The sequence below is a fragment of the Neoarius graeffei genome, chromosome 11 (assembly GCF_027579695.1).
Source record: "Neoarius graeffei isolate fNeoGra1 chromosome 11, fNeoGra1.pri, whole genome shotgun sequence".
Taxonomy (NCBI): Eukaryota; Metazoa; Chordata; class Actinopteri; order Siluriformes; family Ariidae; genus Neoarius; species Neoarius graeffei.
This window is the reverse complement of record NC_083579.1, coordinates 61,674,871-61,700,098: the sequence shown is the minus strand read 5'-3', so window position 1 is coordinate 61,700,098 and position 25,228 is coordinate 61,674,871. Positions and strand designations below refer to the sequence as shown.

At 39.8% G+C, this 25,228-nt stretch overlaps 2 protein-coding genes across 4 annotated transcripts; both read left to right on the top strand.

The window, feature by feature from the left end:
• The first annotated feature begins 4,219 nt into the window (after positions 1-4,219).
• Positions 4,220-14,214, top strand: afg1la (AFG1 like ATPase a). The gene is made up of 13 exons (XM_060934508.1): positions 4,220-4,332; positions 5,379-5,596; positions 5,997-6,048; positions 6,206-6,307; positions 6,459-6,589; positions 6,740-6,839; positions 7,026-7,084; positions 7,387-7,469; positions 7,673-7,743; positions 12,281-12,381; positions 12,462-12,602; positions 12,691-12,798; positions 12,970-14,214. Exons 1-13 carry the CDS (start codon positions 4,221-4,223, stop codon positions 13,096-13,098), a joined length of 1,407 nt encoding a protein of 468 aa, XP_060790491.1. The 5' UTR covers position 4,220; the 3' UTR covers positions 13,099-14,214.
• A 1,614-nt stretch (positions 14,215-15,828) lies between these two features.
• Positions 15,829-25,022, top strand: foxo3a (forkhead box O3A). 3 transcript variants are annotated; one of them, XM_060934499.1, is made up of 3 exons: positions 15,829-17,346; positions 20,312-21,287; positions 24,538-25,022. In XM_060934499.1, the coding sequence occupies exons 1-3, from the start codon at positions 16,759-16,761 to the stop codon at positions 24,672-24,674; spliced, it is 1,701 nt and encodes a 566-aa protein (XP_060790482.1). In that variant the 5' UTR covers positions 15,829-16,758; the 3' UTR covers positions 24,675-25,022. The 3 variants fall into 3 exon arrangements, with proteins under 3 accessions (XP_060790482.1, XP_060790481.1, XP_060790480.1); XM_060934498.1 differs by lacking the exon at positions 24,538-25,022 and adding an exon at positions 21,387-23,698 and having other exon boundaries at positions 15,833-17,346; XM_060934497.1 differs by lacking the exon at positions 24,538-25,022 and having other exon boundaries at positions 15,834-17,346; positions 20,312-23,698.
• Positions 25,023-25,228: the final 206 nt, after the last annotated feature.

Genomic DNA, 25,228 nt, shown 5'->3' with positions numbered 1-25,228 from the left:
CTGCAGACAAACGGCAATGTTCTTTTTGGAGAGGAGTGGCTTTCGCCTTGCAACCCTGCCATGCACACCATTGTTGTTCAGTGTTCTCCTGATGGTGGACTCATGAACATTAACATTAGCCAATGCGAGAGAGGCCTTCAGTTGCTTAGAAGTTACCCTGGGGTCCTTTGTGACCTCGCCGACTATTACATGCCTTGCTCTTGGAGTGATCTTTGTTGGTCGACCACTCCTGGGGAGGGTAACAATGGTCTTGAATTTCGTCCATTTGTACACAATCTGTCTGACTATGGATTGGTGGAGTCCAAACTCTTTAGAGATGGTTTTGTAACCTTTTCCAGTCTGATGAGCATCAACAACGCTTTTTCTTAGGTCCTCAGTAATCTCCTTTGTTCGTGCCATGATATACTTCCACAAACATGTATTGTGAAGATCAGACTTTGATAGATCCCTGTTCTTTAAATAAAACAGGGTGCCCACGCACACCTGATTGTCATCCCATTGATTGAAAACACCTGACTCTAATTTCACCTTCAAATTAACTGCTAATCCTAGAGGTTCACATACTTTTGCCACTCACAGATATGTAATATTGGCTCATTTTCCTCAATAAATAAATGACCAAGTATAATATTTTTGTCTCATTAGTTTAACTGGGTTCTCTTTATCTACTTTTAGGATTTGTGTGAAAATCTGATTATGTTTTAGGTCATATTTATGCAGAAATATAGAAAATTCTAAAGGGTTCACAAACTTTCAAGCACCACTGTATATATCTTGAACTGTACTGGAGCAATGAGCACCATTCTTCCAAAATATATTTCCTTAGTTGGTGTTTTAATGATGATGATGATGATGATGATGATGATGACGGAGAGGACTGTCTAACATAATAATTCAAAATCTCACATAGGTTTTCAACTGTGTTAAAATCTGGTAACTCTGAAGGCCATAACACATGATTTACATAATTTTCATACTCCTCCATTCAGTGAGCCTGCATGTTCAGTTGATGGGGACATCCATGATATAGACTAATACAGACCAGTCCCATCAGCATAGAAATGTGTCAATTACAGCATAAAAGTCACCAGTCAGAGTAAGTTTGTACAGATTTGCAGTAATATTTCCCCCTAAGAGGAAAAGTGAGTCCAAATCAGGCCAGCAATGAAAATATTCATCAGATTTTGAATAAATCATTAGTCTAGGTCACAGTTACTGCAGCTTCGGGTCTTGCATGATCATGTCATCATATCAGTCATGCCACCTGAGTTAAAACTAAAAGATCTCATCTCATTATCTCTCTAGCCACTTTATCCTGTTCTACAGGGTCACAGGCAAGCTGGAGCCTATCCCAGCTGACTACGGGCGAAAGGCGGGGTACACCCTGGACAAGTCGCCAGGTCATCGCAGGGCTGACACATAGACACAGACAACCATTCACACTCACACCTACGGTCAATTTAGAGTCACCAATTAGCCTAACCTGCATGTCTTTGGACTGTGGGGGAAACCGGAGCACCCAGAGGAAACCCACGTGGACACGGGGAGAACATGCAAACTCCGCACAGAAAGGCCCTCGTCGGCCACGGGGCTCAAACCCGGACCTTCTTGCTGTGAGGCGACAGCGCTAACCACTACACCACTGTGCCGCAAACTAAAAGATAGTTTACAAAATTAAAATGAAAGGTAATTAAGAAACTTACAATCAATTAGTAAATATTATCCTGACTAATCTTGATTAATCATAATCCTTTGCAACTACATCTAAAAAACTGAGATAAAACCCTCACTGGCCTAAATCCTAGATAAGATTAAAAATTCTTACAATAAAATGACTACATATTCAGTAATTATAGTCAATATTTTTCCTCATGTTTGTAACATTATATCTGAGAAGTTCATTTTCAAACCATTAGACTAAGAAAACACTAAAGCAGTGACCTTCTCACTATGGACACTGGGAAATGTGTTGCTGGATAACTTGTAGCATGAGAAATACCCACAGGAGGATGTAGATTGATAGAATTAATTAATGAGGCAGAAGCACAGAATAGCCATAATGGGGATGTCTAAACCACATTACCCACTGGTGAACGGCAAATTAAATGGTCACAGAGAGACAGATAGAACCACACTTTATTAAAAAAAAGAAAAAAGAACTGTACTGACTACACAGAAATGCACTTTATTTTTTTTAGCTGGAATTTGCAGTGGATATTGACGCCAAATTATAATCCATTATGTGTGAACACAAAAAGCAGTATTAATACAATTATTAAACCATGTACTTCTTTTAAATTCTGATTACTGAGTGGCTAATACAGCACAGCATTTTGATCAACAATTTGACTGTTCTTAATTTCATTAGCTGTAGTTTAATGATCTTTCATTATCAGGGACAGTGGTGGCTCAAGCTTAACAAATTTCAATGTAAGGTAGTGAAGTTGCATCATTAATGTAATTTATGCTTGTTGCCCTGACATATACTGCATATACTGTATAATATGCTGTATGCAAGCCATAAAATTAGATATACACGTGATCACACACACACACACACACACACACACACACACACACACACACACACACACACGTGTGTGTTAAAGAGCAACTTAATGAGTGACTTTTTAAAGAGAAAATCAGATGCATCTTCAATAAGAGATGTGGCATACGGTTCTCAGATGGAGACGCAGCGTTCAAGTGTATTAATTTCAGGCTCTTGGTCTTTCCACCTTATGTGTAAATCAGCAAATCATGAACTGTCAAAGTCAAGTCAAAGTCAAAAGTCAAATCAACTTTACTGTCAAATATGCTACACATGCTCGACATACAGCACAGATGAAATTTCAGTCCTCTCTGACCCATGGTGCAAACAGGCAATGCAATAAATAAAAATAGAATAATTGAAAAAAAAAACAAACAACAATATAAACAGTATAAACACTCTAGATAGGAACTAGACTGTACTAACGCAGTACTAAAGCCACAAGAACACTCACTGAACTATATAGGAAAGACAGAAGACAATGTTCAAATTTATTATTTTTTCTTCTTCCATTTTTTTTAAAAACAGACAGCATGCTTTCAAAAATAATACAGGTTTCAGGTCTTTTGATAAACATCTGTGACTTTATTTAGGAATAATCAAACAAGTGTACTTAGAAAATGGATATGCAGGACATTTAATACAAGAAAAGAAGAAGACATTATTAATTAATTAGTTAATTGTACATTTACAAAATGCAAAATAACTAACCACAATGACATCACATTTTTTTCCACTAAGCCCTAGGAGTCCTTGTTCATTTGTATGCTGTCTTTCTTTACCCTTACCTCCTAGATACAGTAATGTTTTATTATTAAGTTGTCTAAGACCATATTTGGCTATATAGGAGTTTCTCTTCCATGTGCATTTCCTCTTACTTTTCTCTGTCTGTAGGATACTTGAATTACCCTGCAGCATAACACACAGACTGCAGACATCTCATTAGATTAATGTATTCAGCAGTTGGGTGGGGGCAACTCCTTTGCCATGGCTACACAGACACAGATGAATTACCATCTGGCTCAGAGATTTCAGCATGATTCTGCATTAAGCAGCCACCGCCCCAGACTCCTGTGAAAGATCAGTTACCTGATACATGTTCACGAAGAGGCAGGATGAAGACAGATATCTGGAGTGTCACAAAAGTTAAGGCCTACAGTTGCTCAATAGAGAGCTGGTCTGATAGAGAAAAGGTGCAATGGCTAGTGGTGTAAAAAAAAAAAAGAACAAACCAGCATGCATCCTCTTACCCCCACATGGAATAAGTAAGCACACTGTCTACGTGATCCTAGCGAGAGATGTCTTAAGAGACGTCCTTGGCGCAAATGTGGCTTCTCTGTGATGTTGAATCTTCAAACAACTCGTATATCACGATAATATTGCAAGTGTGTGAGTGAGAGAGAGAAAGAGAGTTGGGGGCTGCTGGAGTGGGGATGCTTGACAGCGCCTTCAGGCATCACTGTTGTCATGGCAACAGACCCACCGTTTGTCGTGACATCTTGAACATATTGTGTTCTACCATTAAAATAAAACATACTATTGCATATCAACATGTAATCTGTATATCTCACACATACTTTGTGCGTATGTCAGAAGCCACGCCCAAGATAGTACGTGTCACGTGTTTGTTCATTATGAATAAAGTTTTTCTATTTTGAATGCCAATGCCAAAATGGCAGCCGGCAAAGCGTCCTTGGTGGCTTTTAGTGTTCGCTTTATTTTAAAGAAAAAGCTCCTAACACGGTTCTCAGTATGTTCATGCTTCAATAACGGCACTAAACAAGGTGAGTTATTGTAACTCAGTTGCTGTACATTGCATGAAAGCCATAAGAAAGGCACAGTAACTTCCTAGTTAGCTTACTAGCTAGCCAGCTGATTGTAATTTATGTAGTGTATTTAGAATCGACCGCATATCTTCCTGTGTTTTCATATCTACGTCATGGGTTCTCGTCGTCCTAGACTTTTTGCTTCTACCTGTACTCCGATACTACTCTGTAATCCAATAAATGTTTAGTTAATTAAGTTAGCTGTGTATGGGAAGCAGGGGAAGCACTCCATATGGCATACCATGGCTTCTCCACCCTGTACGATCTGCTGTAGTGTAAGGTAAATAGGGAGTTTGACTAAAAGGCGTGTTCCAAAAGTACTCCAGGAGCAGGATTTAGGAAAAATTGTCCTACCGTCATCCATGTTTTTTTTTAAAAATCCATTTCAATTCCAAATATCAAAAGACATAACTGACAAAAGACCTAGTTTAATTTGCTTGTGAACATTTATTTCTGTACCTCATGTAGACAAATGATAGTTTTCATTGAGAATGTAATAACCAATTTGCATTGAGAAGGCTGTACAGACAGACATTTTAAAGGGACCAAGGCCTGATTGTTGATTAGTTAGATCTCATCTCATCTCATTATCTCTAGCCGCTTTATCCTTCTACAGGATCGCAGGCAAGCTGGAGCCTATCCCAGCTGACTACGGGCGAAAGGGGGAGTACACCCTGGACAAGTTGCCAGGTCATCACAGGGCTGACACATAGACACAGACAACCATTCACACCTACGGTCAATTTAGAGTCACCAGTTAACCTAACCTGCATGTCTTTGGACTGTGGGGGAATCCGGAGCACCTGGAGGAAACCCACGCGGACACGGGGAGAACATGCAAACTCCGCACAGAAAGGCCCTCGCCGGCCATGGGGCTCGAACCCAGGACCTTCTTGCTGTGAGGCGACAGCGCTAACCACTACGCCACCGTGCCGCCCTTAGTTAGATCTATTTTTAATTAAATTGTTAAATAGCTTCAAAACTGACACTTTTCTCAACCCCAGGATTTGCATCAAATGTACTGTCTCACTCCATTGAAAACTCCATTGCAACAAGCACTCCAAGCAGCAACTTCAGCAGACCTCTCGAACACTACAACAGTCTCATTCAGCGTGGAATACTACAAGAAGATCAACAGCAAAGAGCTGTTCTGCAGGATCTAGATCTGATGCAGAAGAACCTCAGAGGCTATAGCAACGAAACTGCATCTTTTCTTTCAAGAGTAAGCAAATGTCTTGATTTGTTGCTTTTTATGTGTAAGCCTATTCTGGCTACTGTAAACCATAGTGAATTGTGCTGGCTATAAAACAAGGCAGAACGCTGGCAAGTAAAACTACAGACTACTTTTCAAACTAGTTATTGTTGGTTGCCAGGGCTGCTGAAATTGTGTGAATGCTCAGGAGTCTCGATTGCTTCAGCTTTGCTTGAATTTGTGAAAATATTGAGCTTTTGTTAGTGGAACACAAGGAGCCTGAAGTGAAATGTCTAGCTAATTTAAGCCACTCTGTTTCAAATAATTCTGGATTTTATGAGCCTGCTTTGTGGACCCCAATACTCCCATAACCTCCCAATCCTTTGACATATTTGATTGATCACATTGTAATATGTTTGTTTTTGTTTAGTTATTCTCCAGACAAAGGCCACCAAAAGGTTGCTACATCTATGGTGATGTAGGTATGTTGTGAACTGCTCTAACAAGCTGCAGCAGATTTTTAGTACTACAATCTACTTTTGTACTATGTAGTCTTTCTACTGTTCTGTACTAAGTCAGGATCTTTGTAATTCAGGAATCATGTTCTTTAATAATAACCACTGAATGTTTGTATTGCAGGTACTGGGAAAACCATGGTGATGGACATGTTTTATGATCATGTAGAGATCACAAAGAAAAAGAGGGTCCACTTCCATGGATTTATGTTAGATGTGCACAGAAGTAAGTGTAGCTCCATCAAAAAGTCAGTGTGCTCAGAATATACAGACTTTATTTCCAATTTCTTTCAGTGATAATGGAAATGGTTCTGTTTTTGGTATTACATGTTGAATCGTACTAGTTCAGTTTTTGAATGTTAGTTTTCATTTTGTAGGAATCCATCGGCTTAAACAGAGCATGCCCAAGAGAAAAGCAGGGAAAATGGCAAAGGTCTATGATCCTATTGCACCAGTTGCAGAGGAAATCAGCGAAGAAGCCTCCCTGCTATGCTTTGATGAATTTCAGGTAAACAAAAGTCCATCAGATTTACTGATCTCTGCAAGCTATCTTACTCGTACATAATGGCAACTGTAAGATTTGTACAAATAACATGTTGTAGCTTTCCTGTTCTGTAATGCTATATAGCAAGCTTGATTGACTTTCTGCGTCAAATAGGTCACAGACATTGCAGATGCCATGATTCTCAAGCAGCTCTTTGAAAACCTCTTTCTCCATGGTGTTGTAGTTGTAGCCACATCAAACAGACCTCCAGATGGTAAGAAGCAAACCCAGGAACAAAGACTAAAAATGTATGCCTATACAAAGACTTCAGAATTTGGCCTTACATGCAGGTGTGTTAATCGGCTTTGTAGAAATAACGTAGCAATAGCCACTGCTCTCACATCAAAAAAAAAACTGACAAGATTTTAAGTTGTACTGAGTACAAAGTCCTGTTTTACAGATTTGTACAAGAATGGATTACAGAGAGTGAACTTTGTGCCATTCATTGCTGTGCTTAAAGTAAGTGTGTACCCAGTAACTTTTTTTTTTTTAAGTTCTAGTAACAAATTTGGCCTGTTTCATGGATGTTAAGATCCTGGTTCTAATGTACTTACTAGTTGGCAGGCTAATTTAGTCAGCTTTGTAAGACCAGAAGCAGCCAAATTTGAGACACTTTATTGGTGCACTTTTTAATACATTAGACTGTTCCTGGGTTGATTTAAGTGAAGATTTGAATAGCATTAGCTATAGGTCTCTTGGGCAATGTAATATTTTAGGGAATGTTTTATGTCTTTTTTTTTTTTTTTTTTTCCCCCCAATAGGAGTATTGTAAAATACTTCGTCTTGACTCTGGAATAGATTACCGCAAAAGAAATCGACCTGCAGCTGGAAAGCTATTCTACCTGTAAGAACCAACCAACAGCTCTAAAATCAATCTGTTTAATTTAGGCCTAAAGCTATTTACAACTGATGAGCTGACATAAAATTCAGTTAATCAATTTTCAGCAATTTAGGAATATTTCTTCAGCAGACCAAATCAATATACTTTTCACATGCAACATTTTTTTTCCCCCCCAAATGCTAAACAATGTGTTTCTTGTTACTTAGCTCCAGTGAAGACAATGTAGATGCAACCCTGAATGAACTCTTTGATGAAATGGCATTCAAGCAGAATGACAGTAAGTTTCTGATATGGATTTGTGTGTAGTTTTTTTTTTTTTTTTTTTTTTTTTAATAAAAGAGTATCATACATTTCTTGGTTTGGAAAATCAATTGAAGTGATATTTACGATGTCTAAATTAGAGGTGGGTGATATGACTAGAATGGCATATCGCAATACTTGAAGACATTTTGACTGTACATTTCACACTAGGCTTGCCAACAATATTCTGTTAACACTGTTAAAGGTGACTTATTTAATGTCTACATAAATAATTAATGTAACACTGAAAATATAATAAATGTAATAAAAAATCAATTTATCAAAATTCAGTACAAACTGCTGACGACAGCTGCTTCCAATCTAAATTTGTAATTATTACAAAACTGGATTGAAAAGGCTATAAAATGATATTGTGATATGTGAGAGAGAAGATCTCAAAGTGTATTGTAGCACAAATTATCACCATGGATCTCATTATATTCATATGACCTTACTTTTTGGTGGGGCAGGATGATGCTAAATAATATAGCCTCAAAAAAGCTGACTGAGGTTATAGGCTACAAGCTAAGATGTTTTAATTTAGAGTAACCCTGTAAAAGGTCGTTGAGAAGACTTGAATGAAAATATTGTCTCATCTCATTATCTCTAGCAGCTTTATCCTGTTCTACAGGGTCGCAGGCAAGCTGGAGCCTATCCCAGCTGACTACGGGCGAAAGGCGGGGTACACCCTGGACAAGTCGCCAGGTCATCACAGGGCTGACACATAGACAGACAACCATTCACACTCACACCTACGGTCAATTTAGAGTCACCAGTTAACCTAACCTGCATGTCTTTGGACTGTGGGGGAAACCGGAGCACCCGGAGGAAACCCACGCAGACACGGGGAGAACATGCAAACTCCACACAGAAAGGCCCTCGCCGGCCACGGGGCTCAAACCCACGCCTTCTTGCTGTGAGGCGACAGCGCTAACCACTACACCACTGTGCCGCCCTGAAAATATTGTGTACACCAATTTTCAATGAGAAGACAAACATGTAGTTGAGTCTGATTGCCCCTAGCGCAAGTGAATATCTTAACAAAAAGTCAAACCACAATGCTGATTCCAAAAAAAGTTGGGATGCTGTGTAAAACGTAAATAAAACCAGAATTCAATGACTTGCAAATTCTTTTTGACCTATATTCAACTGAATACAATACAAAGACAAGATATTTAATGTCCAAACTGATAGTTGTTTGTTTGTTTGTTTTTGTTTTTTGTATATATACACTCATTCTGAATTTGATGCCTGCAACATGTTCCAAAAAAAGTTGGGTCAGGGGCATGTTTACCACTGTGTTACATCACCTTTTCTTTTAACAACACTCCGTAAGCATTTGGGAACTAAAGACACTCGATAAAGTTTTGAATGTGAAATTATTTTCCCTTCTTGCTTGATGTACAACTTAAGTTGCTTAATAGTTAGGGGTCTTCGCTGCTGTGTTTTGCGCTTTATAATGCGTCACATGTTTTCAGTGGAAGACAGGCAGGTCAGTTTAGCACCTGCACACTCTTACTATGAAGCCACGTTGTTGTAACATGCAGAATGTGGCTTGGCATTGTCTTGCTGGTATTAAGCAGGGAAGTCCCTGAAAAAAGATGTTGTCTGGATGGCAGCATATGTTGCACCAAAGGCTGTATGTAACCTTCAGAATTAATACTGCCTTCACAGATGTGCAAGTTACCCATGCCATGGGCATGAACACGCTCCCATACCATCACAGATGCTAGCTTTCGAACTTTGTGCTGGTAACAATCTGGATGGTCCTTTTCCTCTTTAGCCTGCAGGACACAGTCCATGATTTCTAAAAGCAATTCAAAATGTGGACTCTTCAGACCACAGCGCACACTTCCACTTTGCATTAAGATAAGATAAAGTCTTTATTGTCATTGCCACTTTTCCAAAGGTACAACGAAATTGAAGGTGCTGTTGACTCATGAGTTATAGAAAGAAAAAAAAAAAAGGGGAGAACAAATAAAGTATAAAAATAAATAGTAAAGTAGACAGAGTTGCACTGGTAAAATGGTATAAACAGAAATCTATTGTATGGTTCTATATGTACATGGATTGCACTGAAAATAGTATAAACAATTGTTTTGGTTCTGTATGTACACAGATTACACTGATAAGAAAATATACACACGTGATGTATATATTTTATAGGCAGTTTGTCCTGGTTTTCATTGCTCTGTATCTCTTGCCTGATGGCAAAAGCTGGAAGAGACAATGACTGGAGTGTGAAGAGTCTTTTGAAATGTCCATTGCTTTCCTGTGGCATCTGGAGGTGTAAATCTGTTCCAGGGTGGGGAGGGGGCAGCCTATTGTTTTCTCTGCTGCCCTAACGACCCTGTGGACCACCGCCTTCTCTGAGGATGTGCAGCTGCCGTACCATTAGTCCATCTCAGATGAGCTCTGATCCAGAGGATTCGATGGTGTTTCTGGATGTTGATCTGGCTTTTGCTTTGCATTTGTAGATGCAGCGACAAATCGTTTACTGGCAACATTTTTCCAAAGTGTTCCCAAGCCCGTATAGTAATGTCCTTTATACAGTCATGTCAGCTTTTAATGCAGTGCTGCCTGAGGGATCGAAGGTCAAAGGTGTTTAGTGTTGGTTTTTGGCCTTGCCCCTTACATGCAGGGATTCTCTGAATCTTTTGGTGATATTCATTGTTGATGGTGAAATCCCTAAATTCCTTGCAATTGTATGTTGAGAAACATTGTGAAAAACTGCATGGACAAATGGCACAACAGTCCAAGAGCAAAGTGGTGAACTTCACCTCATCCTTGCTTGCGAATGACTAAGTACATTAACAACATAGCAAGCTAGCTATTAACTAATTAACAGTGTAAATAAAACTTTAAGATTTCATTTCAGTAACTTTACCCATTCAAATTTGAATTTGTTTAAAAAAAATCACTCTGGTAAGTCTCTTTGATGGAACAGAGATGAACACAGAACAGACAATATCGTTAACTGTCATATCCACTGCTTCTCGCCTACTGATAAACAAATCATTCATGATGTTCATAGAACAAACATGAGCCAGCCTGGTTCATACCCAATTGGGTGTTAATGCATGTTGCAGTTCCCATTTTGACCACTAGGGATAATACAAGGGTGAGTCATAAGTGCGCTCCCCCCCCCAAACTCTATGGAACATCTGCTTATATTTGTCAAATAGCAATAAGGTCTGTCAGCTTCATTCTTCAGTGTTAATTAGTAGTTGGAATAATATGTTTTTACATAATGTTGGAATTCAAAATTACAGTAAACATCAATCAGTCATAACATTAAAACCGCTGACAGGTGAACTGAATAACCTTTTTATATTGTTACAGTGGCACCTGTCAAGGTGTAGGATATATTAAGCAGCAAGTGAACAGTCAGTTTTTGAAGTTGATGTTTTGGAAGCAGGAAAAATGGGCAAGGGTAAGGATCTTAGCAACTTTGACAAGGGCCAAATTATGATGTCTAGATGACTGGATCTGAGCATCTCCAAAATGGCACATCTTATGGGGTGTTTCTGGTATGCAGTGGTTAGTACCTATCAAAAGTGGTCCCAGGAAGGACAGCTGATGACAGTCATGAGTGGTCAAGGTTCATTGATGTGCATGGGAAGCAAAGGGTGTCAGAACACACAGTGCATTTTGTTTGCTGCATATGGGGCTGTGTAGCTGCAAAGTGCCCCTGCTGAACCCTGTCCACCATAGAAAGCACTTACAAGCTTGTTAGCATCAGAACTGGACTATGGAGCAATGGATGAAGGTGGCCTGGTCTGATGAATCATGTTTTCTATCATGTGGACAGCCAGCTACATGTGTGTGTTGGGAAGAGATGATTCCAGGAAGAAAGCAAGCTGGAAATTTATAAATTCATCCGTTTAAAATTTTATATCTGGAATTTATATATTTCTGTAAAACTCCTTTGCAAAAGTGTGTATTATTAAGTGCTATACAAATAATTGACTTGAAGCTGGTGGAGTCAGTGTGATGTTCTGGGCAACGTTCTGCTGGGAAACCTTGGGTCCTGGCATTCATGTGGCTGTTACTTTGACATGTACAACCTACAGTACCTAAACAATGTTGCAGACCAAGTACATCCCTTCATGGCAGTGCTGTTCTCTAAAGGCAGTGGCCTCTCAGCAGGATAATGCACCCTGCCAACCTGTAAAATTTGTTCAGGAATGGTTTAAGGAACATGAGAGTTCAAGGTGTTGATTAGCCTCCAAGTTTCCCGGATCTAAATCCGATTGAGCATCTGTGGGATGTGCTGGACAAACGAGTACTGTACAATCCGTTGAAGCCCCACTTTACAACTTACAGGACTTAAAGGATCTGCTGCTAATGTCTTAGTGCCAGATACCACAGGACACCTTCAAAGATCTTGATGGGTCTGAGCTGTTTTGGCAGCACAAGGGGAACCTGCACAATATTAGACAGGTGGCTTTAAAGTTATGACTGACTGGTGGGTGTGTCTGTGTTTTGTTTATTTACAAGCTTTTCTTCTCTAGTAACCCGTCCCAGATCTCTGACGGTACATGGCAGGACGGTGACGCTGAACAAAGCCTGTGGGACCATTGCAGACTGCACATTCGAGGAGCTGTGTGATAGGGTGACCTTGCTGTTTTTGTTAATAATCTGCTAATTGACCATGAAGGAAAAGTACTAAACTAGTTTGTTTTTGATTTTTAGCCTGTAGGAGCCAGTGACTACTTAGAAATCTCAACAGTGTTTGACACAGTGTTCATTCGCAATGTTCCTTTACTCACTTTAAATAAGAAAACCCAGGCCAGGCGCTTTATCACTCTCATTGATACATTCTATGACCACAAGGTAAACAAACAAATCATTTGTCCCTGCCTTATTTCTCTAAATGAAATCTTAACCAGACTTTATACAGATTAATTCAATGGTTTTACAGGTACGAGTGGTGTTGCAAGCTGAAGCGCCTTTGGAGGAACTATTTGTGAATGAAGGATACCATGATGATGAGAGGAACATTTTAATAGATGACTTGGGCTTAAAAAGGGTAAGAGATTTTTTTTTTTTTCAGCTTATAAACACCACAAAGAACTGAAATTATGGCTACCTGCAACAGCAGTAAAGGATGGAAAATGTGGGCATGAGTGAGCTGTTTTCCTTAAAGATATTTCATCCCCTGCTCCTTTGTGTTGTATAATTGGGTTTTTGTACACGACAGGATGCTGCCAATTCACTGTCAATCTTCACTGGTGAGGAAGAGGTGTTTGCCTTCCAGCGTACAGTCTCGCGCCTCACAGAGATGCAGACAGAGGAGTACTGGGTGGAAGGGGACCGGAGCTCTTCATAGCACATGTCAATATCAACTTCAGCTACAGTGGTTCTATGCCACCTTGCAGAAATCCATAGTTCTCTGTTTTGGGAGGACATTGGATCGTCTCTATGAACAATATTTTATTCAAAACTGTACGGTATTTTACTCTGCTGCACTTTATTCTATATTTCTGCAGGATAACAAGACCTGTAATTTTAGTCTGCTAATGAAATGCATTCAGTTTTTTTGGATGCAGTTTTAACCTCCATCAAATGTACAAAGGACACTTCAGGAGAAATAGACTTGCCGAATCAGCAAAATTCATACAACATGCAGCATGCATCCCACCTACACTTTCACCAAACTGTAAAGAAGTTAATTGTTTTATTACTGTAACTTATTATTTCAGTGGCTGTACCAGAATATGTAACTGATATTCAATGGCAATAGTGCTTGCATTTTCTTTGAGATCTTTTGGTTATCAATATCGTAACTCAAATGTTTACTACTTGGCTTTTATTTTATTTAACAAATATTTACAATATCCAGTCCAATTTATATGAATACAATAATCAATTTTATTCAAGTACATAAAAATGAAGTCTCAAAGATATAAAGCTTGCCCCAAAGTCCATATCGAGAAATTCTTGACTTCATGTTTTAATTGAAATTCTTTGCTTTTTACTTAAGTAAAAAGCAGAGCACTACATTTACCTGTGGCCTGTTTTTTAATTTTGAATCAAGTGAAAATTTGATTAGCTTTGTGCATCACTGACGATGAATGTAATACAACAGTAAGTGTAGGAGCATGGAATTGGCTGTCTGCACATTGTAAGTAAGCAAACTCACTGCGCACAAATTTCATGTCCAGTATCACGGTTTTTGTTTGGCGAAGTCATACTGAGTGGGTTGGAAAACAATGGTTAGATGATGTATGTCCTGATGAGAGGTTACTTCTGCTTACCAAGAGTTTGAAAAGGTGTTTGATATGTAAATGATTCATTATGACTGCATTTGAACAGGAACAGGTTTATTTATGAAGTCAGTAAAGCAGAAAGATTTTTTTTTTCTGGACAATGGGAGATTGTATGTTTTGTTTTTATTTATTTGTTTTGGTTAAAAGCTTTCCAAATAAATTATACAGCAGGTTAATTGATTGTTTTTATGGAATTACCTTAACCATGAGCAATTTTTTTCAACTGGGACCTAAAGAAAATGTATACAATAGTTTTAGTTGTAGTTTAAGATCTCTGCAATTGCAGGTGGTGTACAGAAATGATTAGTTATTATATCTGAGGCATGGTTATGAGATCAGCTTGGAAAGAAAACCCAGAAAGGTCTTCTAAATAGTAACTCTCCCAGTGTAAGCAAAGCCCTTTTGACCTTTCAGTTTTATCACTGTTACATTATCGCAGAAAATCTCAAGGTGTCCTGATTTGATGCCAGCCTTCTTTAATAAGGCCAAATCTTAACATCAGTTTAACCCTGTGCTAATTTATACCATGTCACAACTCAGTCCTTAAAAATCCCTGAGTTTTCCTTAAAGAAATAGTTGCAGATATATTAAAAAGCCCTGAGAGTAAAACCTATCATTCTTTGTGTACACTTGTAGGTAAACTAGACAGTAAAAATTGATGCTTTATTATAAGATTTTATGAATACATGAATGCTGCCAAAACCTAAATCATGTTTGTCACTAATACAAAAGTTTGTTACCTATAGCTAATTCACTGGAATACAAATGTAATTTAATTTTATTTCTGGAAAGGCAAAAGCTAAATTACAGATGTTTTATAACTCTTATAATACAATGGTCGAGCACCCTTCTGAGAGTGCTGATATTTGGCGACAACAGCACGCGGATTTGTGCATCACCCTGCTTGTCACATAAAACTCCACTTCCTGGTTCTAACCGGTTACCATGGCAGTGTTGGTGACATCATCAGCAGGTGTGGCAAATAGTATTTTTCGGGAATATAACTTTTGTCTTAAAATATGAAAGCTCATCAGATAAAGTTGAAAAAGAAGAAGGGTTACCAATTTTACCCGAAACACCTTTAACAGGAATGTACAAATCAATGTGAGCTAGCTAGTCAACCTGCTATAAAGTGAGTGTGGTTTCTTTGGGACCTGTGTTCGCTCGTGGAGCAAAAATAAACATTTGTCCATACTGTGTCCAAAACATCACTTGCTTCATGTTAATTTCTTGTTTATAGAACTGTTGTATAAAAGTAACACCACACTCGAGCTCGTGATTTTATACTGAATATCAGCACAGCTGTGATTCAGTCGTAGGCACGAGGCCTTGATACTGAAGTACATCAGCACTCCTTCTCATCTAATATTGCTTAATTACGACTAGTTTTTTTTTTTTTTTTTTGCTTGTTTGGTTTTTTTTTAAAAATGGCGCCTGCTCCTTTTTCCAAGCAACAAATTGGTGTCCTGCTTGACAACACGTGTTTGAGCCAATCAGATAACAGTGACGTCAGTAGAGTTCGCTTGAGGGCGGGGTGTGAAAGGTTTTGGCTCTGCCACGAAAAGCAAGGCCAGGTATCCGGACTACTAGAAACTCTCTCAACCTTTGATCCAGACTAGCAAGAACAAAGGTTCTGCGCATGCGTGCTTCACTTCTGCGCCCTAAAAATTGTCGTATATTTTAATGTTGGCGGCATTTTCTGATTATAAGTTACACTATCAAATTGACTATAGTTTGATGCTGGCGTGAAAATATAGAGATTACTGTGCGCTACATATCAAGCTACAACTAAATGTTTAAATGGAAAGACGGCATTAAGAAATCCCACTCGAGTTGTCCAGACACGGCTCCTTTAAGAGGTGAATCCAATCGTGGGTCTCAGGGGGCGGGGCTTGTGCCATGGTTCCCTCTTGTTGCTGCAGAGGTTCTGCTCTGCGCAGCGCTTTAACGGAGTGTCTCTAGGTGGATCGCAGGGTTTCATTCTGCTCGGAATGGAGATACATTTGGGGAAGGATCTGTCAAGAACGCGTTCGTTGTTGTTTTTTCTCTGCATGTGGACGTTAGAGGTGATTATGGCTTGATCAAGGTTTGAAACGTTGCACGGCAGTTAATTCGCCCCCGCTTTAGGGCGCTCGAGGGAAGCGGGTTTCTTTTCATTCTGCCTGGATAGCGGAAAGGCTTGAAATATTGTCAAGATAGCAGCTGTGCTTGGAGATTACGTTACCAATATAATGGCTTGCTTGGGCTCTCTGCAATGTGACTTCTGAATTGTAGCAGCTAACGTGAATGAAAACGTTATCCTTGTGTAATTCGCTATCGGCTGCTTGCTGTGATCTGGCTGCTCCCTTGTGTGACTGTTCAGCGCTTTTTAACGTGGATTTGTACAGAATGAAATGCAAATTGCACTAGGTCTCATCAACAGGACACGTGGAGATTAGATTAGTCTGAGGGCTGAAGAGAAGCTTTATAGCCACTGGTGCAAAACTAAAATACAGCTAACGCATCCAAGTGCAACTTTGCATTCATGGTCTGTCCGCTGTTTGAAAATGAGCACGTCTTGCATTAGTTTTGGTTTGCCACAAGAGCCAAACGTCAACTTGGAGCCGTCCTGCACAGAAATACTCGCTCAGAGATCCGTCCATTGATGGAATGCGGGACTCGGACCGCGGCGGAACTGTGTGGAAGACCATAAGCGCACAAAGTGTTCATCGGGGGGAAACATGGCACAGGCTAGTGCCGAGGAGAAGAAACCTCTTGCAGGAGACGTTGACATAGATCCGGACTTCGAGCCTCAGAAAAGGCCGAGGTCCTGCACATGGCCTCTGCCACGGCCGGAGTGTAACACTGGGAAGCAGCCTGAGCCGGGCGAGGCGGACATTATTCCCGAGGAGGAGGACGACGAGAGCAGCCCTGATCGCCGTGTGGACAACACCAACAAGCAAACAGGAGAGCAAACGAGCTCCACACGAGCTAAACAGAGCCACAGTTGTGATCCTCCTGGTCCAGCATTAAACACAACTTGTAATGACAAGGACAGTGATTTTTCTCGTTCTCCCAGCAGAACCTCCCAAGCGCTGGCCGCTGCAGCGCCTGACTCGGGCGTTACTACTGTCACACTCCAGCAGCCCAGAAAATCATCCGCACGCAGAAATGCATGGGGAAATTACTCCTATGCTGATTTAATCACCCAGGCCATCGAGAGCTCCCCAGAGAAAAGGCTGACGTTGGCTCAGATCTATGATTGGATGGTCAGATCTGTGCCATACTTCAAGGACAAAGGTGACAGCAACAGCTCTGCAGGCTGGAAGGTAGGTGAACTGCACATTAGATCTATTATTATGATGTCAGGCAGTAGGCCTGGCACCTAAGTCAAGAGAATAAACATTTTAAAGGATCAGGTTGGCAAAGGGCATACACACATGAGTAATACGTTTGTGGGGTTTAGTGATTAAATGGGTGATGTCAGGGATCCGCCAAAGGGTGTTCTAGTAACCAGAGATAAATGGAGCAAGGTTGCAAATGATAAACCCTCCTCAGCCTACATTTCATTTTGATCAGACCAGTGGGACCAGTATCTCTCACCAGCATAAGGGGGAGTTAAGCTTATAAAGGAAAGCTGCAGAAATGTGGTTTTTCAAGAACAGTAAGGACAGCGTCATCAGTAAATGTAGCCAGTTGTTTGGGGGGGGATGATCTGCAGGATGAAGCATGTATCAACAGGACGACTGCAGCTTTGGCCTTTAATTTTTTTCTGGGGAAAAAAAATTCTATGTTTATCAACCAAATACTCAAACCCCTGTCTTTTTGATTTATCTCTCCCTCATATGTGTTAATCAGAAGTTGATTCAGTTGCAAAAATGATTATTGTTATAATCAGAATCAGTATAGTTTTTGTCACTGAACAGACAATACAAGTCAAATATGATAATGTCCCCTGATGACATGCACATGTTCCAACAATATTGGCTATGGCTATTGCACTTCCAGTTAAAGCTTTTGGTAGGTGTCTCTTTTCCTGTTGTATACATGATTGAACAACAGTTTTGTACTGTACTTGGTACTTTCTTTTTTTGTTTGGCTTCAGGGATTAGCTTTGTCTTGAAAAAAGCAGTTTTCTGCTGGGTGAAATGAAGCCCAATGCCAAGACTGGATTTCAGTATTAATGCAAATCCTTTGAAATCAATGAACCTGCAGGGAAAAGGAAACAGAAGTTGTATATGAAGACAGGTGAATACTTGCTTAGTTTTTGGTTTTGGTAAACCGCATGACGACAAAGAGTGTTTGGGGTATCAAAGACCCAAATGCAAACTGTCATTATAAAATAATGAGGATTTTCCTTATATTTTGTCTTATTCTGACCTAGGTCAACTCTGATAGAAGACTTTTTTTTTTTTTTTTAATGCCACAATATACACATCAAGAAGGTGGTAAAATAATGTAAAATGACCATGAAACATTGTTGCAACATCCCACGTTTAAATATTCTGTAGTTTGTGTGCTGTAGATGAGCAAATGCACAACTATAGAAGGTGTATAATTTTTGTTAGAATAATTTTCAAGGACAAAACCATTTTTAAGTAGTGCTCATAAATATTAGGAAAATTAAGTGTCCTAGCGGGGCGGCACGGTGGTGTAGTGGTCAGCGCTGTCGCCTCACAGCAAGAAGGTTCGAGCCCTGTGGCCGGCGAGGGCCTTTCTGTGCGGAGTTTGCATGTTCTCCCCGTGTCCGCGTGGGTTTCCTCCGGGTGCTTCGGTTTCCCCTACAGTCGAAAGGCATGCAGGTTAGGTTAACTGGTGACTCTAAATTGACCGTAGGTGTGAATGTGAGTGTGAATGGTTGTCTGTGTCTGTGTCAGCCCTGTGATGACCTGGCGACTTGTCCAGGGTGTACCCCGCCTTTCGCCCGTAGTCAGCTAGGATAGGTTCCAGCTTGCACAGGATAAAGCGGCTAGAGATAATGAGATGAGAAGTGTCCTAGCAAATTTAAATCGGGAGGAAAAAAATGTTTCTTAAATTGGTCCTTGTGACTTTTATTATTGGGAAAATGACTAAACAGTAAAGGGAAATAGTAGTTCTAAAAGTATTACACAGTCATTGTAGAGGAACGTGCATTGTGGGGTAAGGTATCATCCTGTAGCACAGGGATTTTGCATCTGCCTGCATTGGAGTTAGGGAGGGGGAGAAAACGAGTGTTTAATTCCATACAGGATTTTGATTGGTTGCTCGGTCCCCACCTCCACTTCCTATTGGCTTGTGGCTTCAGCATAAGAACCAAGCAGCTGACTGGAAACTATGTAGGTCAGTGTGTAGCAGAATGTGAGGAGCTTGGTGTTTGACAGCTAGCTTTGTGTAGACTGGCAGTGTTCCAGTGCTCTCTGAACAGGGACAAGAGCATGGCTTCAGGAGGATGGGCATAGAAAGCACAGAAATTAAAACTCATTATTAGCCATGCTGTTTATGATGACTAGTCTTTTGTAATTAGGATCTCATACTGTAATACTCTAATTTGCACATGCCTTTTTTTTTTCTTCAAAGTAGTCCTTTGAATGACCTTGGTTATTTATTGCTTATTAGAAATTAATGTGTAGAATATTGTCATTTAACAGTAAACGAAAAACACTTAAATATGAAATGGCAGAGTACAACTATATATAATTTTTTTTTTTTTTTTTTTTGTATATAACCAATATTCAGCATAGGAGGAAAAAAAAGCAACGTATTCGTCACTGTTGCATGGCTTAAGGAAGCAATAAAGCCTTCAGCCCATTTTTGTGGTTAGTTCTTTTTATAACAAATGGTCTTGTGTGAATATAAGACAATATAATATCTTGTAGTTTGAATAGTCTTCGACACTTACGTTTTAGTGGTGAAAAGGCTGAGTTGCAGTGTGCTGCATTGATCAGGTTTCATGTGTCCCAGATTTGGCCATTAATAATACATGAACTTGACCTTGGTGATGAAATTGGTGATGAAATAAGCATTACATAAGTGTTGAATTGACCAAGCTCATTAACTACAGAGCCAGAGACCAACTAAATAGCATTATGTAGTTAACAGCTTCTAATATAGAGAGCCCTCATAATCTTTGATTAACCTAACTAATGTAGACTATTCGAACAAGAATAAGCCCTATGCATGTTTTTAAGCTAGAAGTCTTACCCACTAATAAATGTGTGTATGATATAAAATGTATGTATATGTTGCTCTATATTGAAGATTATTTTTTCATACATGGATAAACTTTTTTTTCCCCCTCCCCCTCTCTCCCAACAGAACTCTATACGACACAACCTATCCCTCCATAGTCGGTTTGTCAGAGTGCAAAATGAAGGGACAGGCAAGAGTTCATGGTGGATGGTCAACCCAGATGGAGGGAAAGGTGGAAAAGTACCCCGAAGGCGTGCTGTTTCTATGGACAATAGCAATAAGCTAATTAAGAGTGCCCGTGGCCGTGCGGCTAAAAAGAAAGCTGCCCTCCAGGCAGCTCAGGATGGAAGCTCGGAGAGCTCCTCCAGTCTGTCCAAATGGACTGGGAGTCCCACGTCCCGCAGCAGTGATGAGCTAGATGCATGGACAGATTTCCGCTCTCGCACTAATTCCAATGCCAGCACTATAAGTGGCCGATTGTCTCCTATCTTGGCCAACTTGGAGGTGGATGAGGTTGCTGATGATGACTCCCCACTCTCTCCAATGTTGTACTCCAGTCCCAGCAGCATGTCTCCTTCCACTGGCCTGACTGAGCTGCCCCGCCTTGCTGACCTTGCAGGTACTATGAATCTCAATGATGGCCTCTCAGACAACCTAATGGATGACTTGCTTGATAACATCAGTTTAACAGCTTCACAGTCTCCAGGCCAAGATGATGATGGTGCCAGTGAACAAGGAAGCCCCGTGTTTACCTTTAGCTGCTCTGCCAGCACTCTTGGGGTTCCCAACTCCATATTTAGCTCATTATCTGTTACCAGCCTGCGCCAATCCCCCATGCAAACAATTCAGGAGAACAAGCAGGCCACCTTTACTTGTGGTTCCCACTTTGGGAAGCAGAGTTTACAGGATATGCTCAGCTCTGAGCCTCATAACCACAGTGATGTCCTACTGACCCAGTCTGACCCCTTGATGTCGCAAGCCAGTGCCTCCATCTCGTCTCAGAGCTCCCGTCGCAATGGACAAGCTGGGCATGGGGGACAAGTTGGACTCAAGAAGGTCTCACTGTCTGGATGGCGAGTGAATGGAGTTTTGGGGTCAACAGGTGAGTCAGACTACCAAAGCCTGATCAAACAGCATCCTCAACAGTCTCCATCCAGGAGCACATCTATGCAGCTTAGCTCATCTGATTCCTTGTTGTCAGGTCTCAATGGTATCGTGCCCTGTGTGCAGTCATCAACTCAGGATCGATTCTCCACCGATCTTGATCTTGAAGATTTCAGCGGTAACCTTGATTGTGACATGGACACCATTATGCGGAATGACCTGATGGACGCAGATGACTTGGAGTTCAGCTTTGATCCTCATCTTTTTTTCCATCAAAATGCGAATCTGAATTCAGGGAGTATGTCAAACACCAAACAAACCTCATCCCAAAGCTGGGTACCAAGCTGATCAGCTCAGCGCATGGAATGTAGTGATGGGGCAGAAAAAAAGCTTTATAAACTGTCCCAACCTTTTAAACACTGTCCTGTGTAAAGGACATGTATAATAATCTGACAACTACAGATTGGTCAGATGAATTAAATTTACTAACGGATTTGATGATTGATTTAATGGTTTTGTCAACAAAAGTAATGAATTGTGATGAACATGGGCTTGTATATGATGCATTTCATGAAATTGATTTTGTAGTTTGACAATAAGGTTGAAAGACTGAACTAAAGAAACTAATGAAGTTGGAAAGGTTTTGATGTTTTTTGGTTAATATAATGAAGTCCCTTAATCTACTTAAAGAACTACAGTAGGCCTAGACAAGTATTTCACTGTTACGTTAAGATTGTGTAACCATAGTTTAGAAGGTGATGTTCATATTGCTAGTACTCACATTTGATAAAACCCATGAATTCTGCCAAACTAGTAATCATTTAATAGACCATTTAGTTGGCCTGTTTACACCATAGACTAGAGAATATCTTTTTATTTTTTGTCTTCAGAATTGATATGGGAATGTCTTGTGCAGCCTTTATATTAATCTGGTAAACCAGAAAAAGGGAAGAAAATGAATCATGTGATGTATCCATTATTCCTTTTACAGAACAGTGAAATAAGACCAGCTAATGAGCTATTAAATGTGATGTTTAAAAATCTGTTCCTTCTCTGGTGCAAGGCATTTAATGCTCTCTTAAACTGTCATGGGGTGCATTTTATTAACTACTTGATCCTACCAAGCGTTCTGTCATTTCCATCTTGACTTCACGTGAAAGACTGAACATCTTTAAATTAGCTTTCTGTGATGTGTACACTAAAATGTTTAGCATATTTATTCTAGCGGTAAGAAACATTACAAATACTTACAGAATATTAGAACGTGAATTGCCACTACTTTTTTTTTGTGTATATTTGGAAAAACCACCATTTATAAGCTTTTAGGGCTACAATGGCACACTTTTAGCCTTTGTACATATCTGCACACTCCATGGTGCTCTGTAAATAAGAGCACTGTTTTTGCTCTTATGGCAATATGCAGCAAGGATCTTCACTTTGCATGCAAGAAGCAGACCTGTTTTAGTATTATAGCTACAATCAGTGTAAGTTAGTTTGCTTTCATGGACTGTATTTTACCTAGTTTGTTGAACATGCTAAGCAAATTAGCTGACCCACAGTGAGCCTACTATTTTGTATGTTTAGTAGTAGTGCCATTCAGAGACCCCTGTCACTTGGCAAGCTCACAAGAGTTGCTTTATCATGGTTGAATTCAATTTTATACACACAACTTCAACATCTCAAGCACCAATGTGCAATCTTTTTATGAATAATGTTGAGTTAGGGTGGTAGTCATTGTTTACATAATTCCATTGTGCTAATAATACCAAGAGTATTGTACATTGCTGTCCTGATAATGGGATATTTATTTTAAATTAGCTTGGAAAATGTATCCTGATTACATGGTATTATTAAGGCATCAGTAGGAAATGCAGTTGAATGCAAATGAGAAAAGTGAACCATTTTATGTTTCACATGCCCTATATACCACAAATGGCTATACTGAACCTATTTACCAACAGAAGAGTTGAGTGTTTGGTAGAATAGCAATGTGCATTGGGTAGTAGATTGGGATGGAATAGTGCATGTAAATAAAGCTTTGCACAGTACTGTGATTTTGTCTTGGGTCCTTGTTGCCTTTTGGAAATTAAGGAGTTTAATTATTAAAGGAAAGCCTGTTTTCTTGTGAGGGTTCTCCACCCTGTCCTGATGAACATGATTCAACTTTTAAAAAATGATTCAGTTATTTAAATTACTGTTACAGAAAACATTGTGCAGAGAGAAGCCTGATGAAATATAGAATCGAATATCTGAGCACGTATTTCACTACAATTATTCATGCTAACGTTCTACAGAAGCTTATTCCAAATGCTTGTCATTTGTAAATACAGCTGAAAATTGTTTGTTTGATTTTTATTTTGCTCCGTTGGTCAATACCAAGGGTGCTTAATAAAGGCTTTATATCCACAATGATACCTATGATGGCTTCTATTTTATCTTGCAGGCCAGAACTATCTATAGATAATGTATTATCATGAGCTGGTATGCAGAGTTAAACATGTCTTTTTGGATTGATGCAAGTTATCATAGTGAGCTCTTCTGTTTGGCTTGACATTTAGAGTGTTTCTCAGGTTACCTCTTAAATTTACCAAAATTGAAGTAAGTTGATAGTTGTTAGGGCGGCACGGTGGTGTAGTGGTTAGCGCTGTTGCCTCACAGCAAGAAGGTCCGGGTTCGAGCCCCGTGGCCGACGAGGGCCTTTCTGTGCGGAGTTTGCATGTTCTCCCCATGTCCGTGTGGGTTTCCTCCAGGTGCTCCGGTTTCCCCCACAGTCCAAAGACATGCAGGTTAGGTTAACTGGTGACTCTAAATTGACCGTAGGTGTGAGTGTGAATGGTTGTCTGTGTCTATGTGTCAGTCCTGTGATGACCTGGCGACTTGTCCAGGGAGTACCCCGCCTCTCGCCCGTAGTCAGCTGGGATGGGCTCCAGCTTGCCTGCAACCCTGTAGAAGGATAAAGCGGCTAGAGATGATGAGATGAGATGATAGTTATCAGTATTGGTACACTGTTAAAATTTATTTAGAAGGCAGAGTAATGGTCCAATTGAAAGAAGAATGAACAAAGTTATTTATTTATCTAGATTTAGACTTGGGTGAACTGTGTAAATTTACATTACATGCTAGTAGTAGTATAGGTACCTTGTTTAATACACACATCTCTGCCCAGTCACAAAAGATTGAACAGAGGTCGTGCAGTGGTGTCAGTTGTAATCATTTGAAGTGTTTTTTGTTTTGTTTTTTTTCCCCAGGGCAGTTGAGATCTGACTCTGGTTGTAAAGGAGACCTGCTTCTGCAAAGGGGAAGAAGGCAACATTCCTTTTGTTCTTTTCTGCAATATTGTGTATTCTGTAGCCACCACAACCTGACCAGGAAAATCGGTAGATGAATGAATGTAATGCAGTACATTACACAAGCTCACATCACTCGCCTGCAAACGGTGTTCTATTGTACCTTGACGAATGTGTGGTTACTTGACAGTCCTCTTGGGAGGAAAATAATGTCTCCATTCCTAGTGACAGTAGATATAATATGTTCTATATGTCCTTGTGCACTGATTGGTCAGCGCCTCAGTGATGAGTTCTCATTGGATGTAGGCTGACTTTGCTGTGAACCAATCAGCTGGTCTGTATCCAAGTGAATTTGGGATGTGGAGCTATTTAAGGCCACATTGGCGGGAAAATGTCTGATATTTGATGAAATAATCAAAAGGTTTTTGTACTGTATAATGACTAGAATGGACTTATCTATCGCACGTGTTGACCTATGATGCATGTTGCATATGTGAATTAAATTTTATATATAAAAACACGACTGTAAGATATTTTACATTTGTAAATAATGGATATTCGTAAACATACAATGATACACTCTAATTAATTATGGCTGTAGTCTACTTGCATTTTATACCACAATCTTGTGGACTCTATATGGTTGTTATAT